General features: G+C 38.8%; 1 protein-coding gene across 1 annotated transcript; it reads left to right on the top strand.

Moving 5' to 3' along the window:
- The first annotated feature begins 2,951 nt into the window (after positions 1-2,951).
- Positions 2,952-6,621, top strand: LOC131856390 (uncharacterized). The gene is made up of 5 exons (XM_059208164.1): positions 2,952-3,332; positions 4,876-5,057; positions 5,385-5,552; positions 5,718-6,246; positions 6,403-6,621. The coding sequence occupies exons 1-5, from the start codon at positions 2,952-2,954 to the stop codon at positions 6,619-6,621; spliced, it is 1,479 nt and encodes a 492-aa protein (XP_059064147.1).
- The last annotated feature ends 340 nt before the right edge of the window (positions 6,622-6,961 follow it).

Raw genomic sequence — 6,961 nt, 5'->3', positions numbered from 1 at the left:
AACAATCAAGGTTGGTGGTCAACTGTCTGGAAAGACCCCTGCAATGCTGTGTCACATAGGCCACAACCGACAGTTTCATGGAAGTCAAGAACCAATACTTGTCTGAAAAAGAAGCTGTCATAGACAAAAATGAGGCAACATAGTAAGGCTGCAGGATTGCTTGTCTCAATAATTGATCCTGCACAGCCTTTGCATATGTTATTTCTGATCCATCAGTCTATAGATTTATTCAAAATGCGAGTTTCATCTAAGAACCAAACCGTCTTCATTAGGCTAGCTGATTCTGGGTTAGGGCACTCGACATCAGAGGGACGCTGCAAACACCCTCATCTTGGCATTTTACTTGCTGCGGCAGGTGCTGATATAGCTTTTTTTTTTTGCTTTGCTGTTGGTTGGATTTCTTCTATGTAAATGTCAAAGGTAGTCCAAGAAAAGCATGGAAGAGGATGTTGGAAGTGAAGTGGACTTCTTCTCACCTTGCCACCAAATACTTGGCCTTTCAACTTCTCTCTCGAAAATTAGCTGATTGAATATCATTAACATGATGCTTTTTTTGGTGAAGGTGCAAGCTAACTAGAATTGTGATTATAATAAAATTGATTCCCTTGCTTTGAGTGTGCATGTAGGCAAATTGCTGAACATCGATAAATTGTGTGTTTCTTTTTGTTTGTCTTTGAATTCTTTGATTATTTTCTGCACTTTATTTCACATCTAAAACTTAGAATTGGTATTAGAGCGAAGTTAGATCGTTGTTGAAATTTCAGTGGTTGAAATTTTAGAATCATGGAAGAAGCAGAGACAGAGAAGTTCTCTGGTTAGAACTTTAGATTATGGAAGGTGCAGATGGATTCCTTTCTGATAAAACAAGACCTTTCACTTGTGCTTGGAGCGAAAGCGAAGAAACCATTTATGATGGTTGATGAAGAGTGGGAAAAATTAGACATGAAAGCTAGAGCAACAATTTTTCTCTCATTATCCAACAATGTCCTCTTCAATGTCATAGATGAAGTGACAAGAAAAGAAGTATGGGATAAATTAATAGCCATGTATGCAATGGCATCGATTGCAAATAAAGTGTTTATCATGAAGAAGTTGTATAAGCTTAAGATGATGGAAGGCTATGCAATGGCGAAACAAATCAATGAATTTAATAGATTGATCAACCAAGCAACTTGGGTGGTAATGACACAAGATGATGAGAGCAAGGTTGTTCTTTTGTTATGCTCTTTACCAAGCAATTGGGATGGTGTTGGAACATCAGTTAGTACTTCAATATCATGCAAAAACAAGTTGGTTTTTGATGAAGTAACATCTACTCTTCTCACTGAAGATATGAGAAGAAAGAATCAAGATTCCTCTACCGGTGAAGCTTCAATAGTTATGAGTACCAACCATCAAGGAAGGAGCCATAATAGAGGCAGAAATAATTACCATAAAAGATCAAAATTTGTGAGGAGATCGAAGTCAAGAGGTAGAACTAGCGACTATTGGTTTTGTGGTAAATCGAGACATGTGAAAAAGGATTGTAGAAATTACAAAAAGGCGCAAGAGAAGGTGTGGGATAGCGAAGCTAATACCACCTATGAAAAAGATGATAGCATTCTCATCCTTTCAATCATCGATGCTACCTCACATTCATGGGTGCTTGATTCTGGTGCATCCGATCATGCCACTTTATGCACGAAGTCATTCATGAATTACCAAGAAGGTCAATTTGGAAATGTTTTCCTTGGCGACAATAAAGCCTCCAAAATTATTGGCAAGGGTGACATTATGTTACCACTAGAAGGAGGAAAACAATGGTTTCTTACAGACGTAAGGCATGTTCCAAAATTGAAGAGAAACTTAATTTCTCTTAATTTCTCTTGGTCAACTCTTTGCATAAGGACTTTATGTCCATTTTCTTCCAGATACTTGGAAGGTAACCCAAGGCACCATGTTGATTGCCAAGGGTGATAAAAGTTGATAGCCTCTATATATTTGAGGGTCGCAGTGAAGTGGGAGCTGCGATGATAGTTGAGGATAGCGAAGCAAGTCTTTGGCATCAAAGACTTGGACACATGAGAAAGGAAGGAGTTAATGTAATGCTCACATGCAATCAACTCCCAGCTCTCAAAGCCACGGATTTAGGATTTTGTGAACATTGCCTTTATGGCAAGAAGAAGTGGGTCAACTTCTTAAAGATGGGTCGCAAGAAGAACACCTCACCCTTGGAGCTTGTCTACTCGGATTTCTTTGGACCAACGGAGGTAACCTCTCTTGGAGGTTCAAATTATTTTGTAACCTCTTGTTATGATCGCACTAGGAAGGTTTGGTTTTCCATGATTCATAGAAAATCTGAAGTGTTTAGTAAATTCAAAATTTTCAAAGCACTAGTTGAAAATCAGAGTGGACATAACATTAAGTGTTTGAAAACTAATAATGGAGGAGAATTTTGTTCCTTAGAATTTCGATTCTTTTTGTACTGATAATGGTATTCAGTGAATTAAAATTGTTTTGTTTACACCTCAAAAGAATGGAGCAGTAGAAAGGTTAAATAGAACAATTTTGGAGAAAGCATGGTGCATGCTTGCCAATGGGGAAAGAGTTTTGGGTAGAAGCTTGTAAAACAACGATTTGTTTAATTAATCAAAGTCCCTCTTCTCGATTGGATTTTGGCATTCCGAAGGAGGAATGGTTGGGCATATGGATTTCCTATAGTCATCTCTGTGTGTTTGGCTGTGAAGCATTCACGCTTATCCCTAAAGAGAAGGAAACCAAATTGGACCCCAAATCTAAGCGCCATGTTTTTGTCGGATATGGTGAAAATCACTATGGGTTTAGATTATGGGATCTAGTTCACAAGAAAATAGTCTATAGTAGAGATGTTTTTAATGAGATAGTGTTCCCAAGTTTGAAGGAACAAGAAAGTGCCACCACTCAATATATACCACTAGCAGGTATATGTAATAATGGGAAGGTTGAACAAAAAATTTTCTGGTAGACATCCAGTACCCCCTGTTTCTCCTACCTATATTTTATCTCCTGCCCTTGACTCTTCATCCCAATACACCTCACAGTCATTGTTTCCAGATTCTACTAACTATGGCGAAGGAAGGGAAGTAACTTCCATGCACTTCCCTCTTTCCCTCGATTCTTCTTGCTCCCAGGTTGCAAATTATAACGTTGGCATGCCAGGCAGCGGTTGTGACACAGTCTTCTGTTCGCAGACTCATAGTAGTCAATATGGCTTCGCAATAGATAATTCCCATCGCACTGATCAGCAAATTGATATCTCCCCTACTGCTTGTGGTAGTGTCCAACACGATGGGAGGCGTGGAGCTGACTTGGATGTATCCAAGGCCTTACCCGATGTCTCTTTTCCCAACCCAAACAATATCGGGCTTCAAACCAGCACGTAGGTCATGGTTGAGGAGCTGCTACTGGGTCCACAAGTTCAACGTGGACAAAAATTTCCACCATTAGCCATACATGTCGATGCACAAGAGCATACACAACACTTTCAACAAGATAAATACGAAGGTGTGTTTTCAACGCCCAATGAAGTGTTTTGCCACGTCGACTTCAGGGGATCCTACATTTGTAGAAATGGATACTTCACATACAAAGGAAAGCATTAATAATTCGTAGGGCAGAGCAAAGAAAATCTTGAAAATTTGGGCACTATTGGGGCCCCGAATAAATCAAGTTTTGTTACCGAATTAAGAAAGTCTACAAGACAGAGAAGACTTCCATCCAAATTTTCAGACTATGAGCTATTGTTTGTTGAAGGAGAAGAGCCCTCCTTATTGTCATTTGAACATACAGAGCCCGTGAATTTTCAAGCTGACATGAAGGATGCAATTGTGACAAATGGAAAGGTGCAATGCGTGAAGAAATAGATGCTTTCCTAAGAAAATAGATATGGGATTTGGTGTCTCTTCCACCTAATAGAAAGGCATTACGGAATAAGTGGGTCTATAAATTGAAGGATGAAGATGGTGGCTAGAAATGATTTCGTGCTAGATCAGTTATCAAGGGGTACACTCAGCAGCAAGGTATTGATTTTAAAGAAATATTTTTGCTAGTAGTAAAAATGACTACCATCTAAGTTGTTTTGGGATTGGTTGTGGCATCAAACTTGAACAATTGGATATGAAGATGACATTTCTACATGATGACATTAATGAGGAATTATTTATGCACTAGCCTAAAGGATTAATCAAAAAAGGTTAGGAGCATCTTTATTGTAGATCAAAGCGGAGCTTGTACATGCTTAAGCAAGCCCCATGACAATGGTATCTCAAGTTTGACAAATTTATGACTGATCACAAGTTCACACATTGTGAATCTGATCCATGTGTATACTTCAAAAATATTCCCAAAGGCAAATTTGTTATACTTCTCCTTTATGTGGATGATATGCTATTGGTCGACAGAAGAATGAAGATTGGTTGTGAGCTTAAGACTCACTTAGCTAACAAGTTTGCCATGAAAGATTTAGGGTCAACGAAGAAAATCCTTGGGGTGACCATTCTTCGAGATAGGAAAAAGAGGTAACTCAAGCTATCTCAACAAGACTACATTAAAAAGGTAGTGGATAGATTTGGTATGGTGGATGCTAAGTGTGTATGCATCCCCTTAGCCTCTTATTTTCAGTTGTCTTCTCAACTATGTCCACAAATACAAGAAGTTAAGGAGTTTAACCATATCGCTTATAAATCTACTATTCGGAGTCTTATGTATGATATGGTATCCACTCATCCAGATATTCCTCATGCAGTGGGAGTAGTGAGTAGATCTATGGCTAATCTAGGTAAACCACATTGGGAGGGAGTCAAGTACATTATTTTATATCTTAAAGGTACTTCGGATTTCTGTTTATGTTTTTGAAAGGGAGAGGCATACTTGCAAGGATTTTACTCTGATTTTGGTGCGGATTTAGACAAACTAAAGTCTACTTCAGGTTATGCCTTTACATTTGCAGGGGCAGCGATCAGTTGGAGTTCTAAATTGCAACATACAGTTGCTCAATCATCTACAGAGGCTCGGTACATAGCTCTCTCTAAGGGAGCCAAGTAGGTGGTATGGTTGCAACTCTTGTTTAGCGAATTGGGTTTGAAGCAATCAGATTTTGCTTTGTTTTGTGATAACCGTGGTGCCATCTTTATGACTAAGCATCATAAATCTCAGCCCCAGTCTAAACACATTGACATATGCCATCATTATGTTAGACACATGGTTGAAGATGACAAGTTTTATGTAGACAAAATTGACACCGAGGAGTACCCAGCTGATGTGCTCACCAAATTTGTTACGCGGGAGAAGTTTGAGTTTTGCCGAGCTTCTCTCGGCCTTTCCAACATATGGTAGCAGAACTGAGTGGGGGAATCTCTTTGTTGCAGCAGTTTGTTGGCCTTCACATGGGAGGTTGTTAGGAGTGAAGTCCAACGGACTTCTTCTCATCTTGCCCCCAAATACTTGGCCTTTCAACTTCCCTCTCGAAGCTCTTTAAAAGAGCTGATTGGATATCATTTACATGATGGTTTTTTTGTCAAGCTACAGGCTGCTGTGTATATGTATAGCCAAAATTGTGATTACAATAAAATCGATTCCCCTACTTTGAGTGTGAATGTAGACAAATTGCCCAACCACAAGAAATTGTTTGTTTCTTTTTATCTTCGTCTTTGAATTCTCTGATTATTTTCTACACTTCAATTTGCATCTAAAACTTACAGAGGATGTGCCAACTTCACTCTAAACATTTACTTACAAATAGTTGCGAACAGCAACCCAGAATTTCAAGCACAAGCTCGGGAGCAGAGCATTCGGCTCTGTGTTCAAAGGAACTCTGCCAGACAACACGCTTGTGGCAGTAAAGAGGTTAGAGGGTTCTACACAAGCAGAAAAGCAATTCCATGCGGAAATAAGCATGTCAATTTGGTGAGGCTCTTGGGAATCAGTGTACAAGGCTCTCGAAGGCTTCTCGTGTATACCTTCATGCCTAATGGCTCTCTAAACTGTTGCCTCTTCTGTAAAGATGAAGAAGTAGAGAAGGTGTTGGATTGGAAGACTCGGTTTGAGATCGCACTGGGCATTGCTCGAGGATTACTTTATCTCCATGAGGAATGCATGGATCGCATCATCCACTGCTATACTAAGCCTGAAAACATTCTGTTGGATGGTGACTTCAGCCTAAAGGTGGCCGATTTTGGCCTACAGAAACTGGTAGGCAGAGATTACAACCGCATGCAAGAGGAACTCAAGGTTATCTAGCTCCAGAGTGGGTATCCGACGTTCTTATCACTCCAAAAGAAGATGTATCCAGTTTTGTCATGACATTGCTTGAACTTATATCCGGCCGAATCTAATGTGGAGGAGAGCGTGATCTACTTTCCTACTTGAAGAGCGTCTAAAATTCAGAGAGGAAACATAATTGGCATTGTGGATGCAAGGATAGCGAATATGGCGGATATTGAGGAGGTAAGAAGAGCCGCTATGTTAGGGATGTTGTGCGTTCAAGACGATGAAAATACGAGGCCTCGGCATGGGGAAAGTAGGGAATATATTGAAAAGAACGATGGAGGCTTATGTGACACAAATTCCGAGGTTTATGCGGGTCTTACAAAATCGGGTAGATGATGAATACAGGAGGGCCTGAGATGGATTTAATTAAAAGAAACATTTATATTAGATGTATAAGAGTAATGCACTGATGTATAAGAGTAATGTATTAGTTCCTGTCAAAGAAAGAAACTATTGCATTTATTGAATTCTTCGTATTAGTTAGTTAATGAATTCATAGAATTAAAAAATTTAGAATAGTTAGTTTAGTCAATGAATTCATAGAATTAAAAAATTTGAACAAAAATTTTAAAATTGAAATTTAATTTTTATTTTTAGTAATTATAAAATATTATTTTTCTCTATTTTCATTGGTTTATGTAGATTTATAATTCAATATATCTACAGAAAAAATACC

This window comes from Cryptomeria japonica, chromosome 7, assembly GCF_030272615.1.
Source record: "Cryptomeria japonica chromosome 7, Sugi_1.0, whole genome shotgun sequence".
NCBI classification, from domain to species: Eukaryota; Viridiplantae; Streptophyta; class Pinopsida; order Cupressales; family Cupressaceae; genus Cryptomeria; species Cryptomeria japonica.
Note: the sequence above shows the minus strand (reverse complement) of the source record. Positions and strands in the feature narration are given on the sequence as shown.

Bases quoted from the DNA above. Each gene is read 5' to 3' on its own strand.
- LOC131856390 (XM_059208164.1), top strand. From the start codon at position 2,952: ATGGGAAGGTTGAACAAAAAATTTTCTGGTAGACATCCAGTACCCCCT. The intron at 5,553-5,717 runs GTATATGTATAG...TAAAACTTACAG, and splicing joins GTCAAGCTACAGGCTGCTGT to AGGATGTGCCAACTTCACTC. The intron at 6,247-6,402 runs GTTATCTAGCTC...TCTAAAATTCAG, and splicing joins GCATGCAAGAGGAACTCAAG to AGAGGAAACATAATTGGCAT.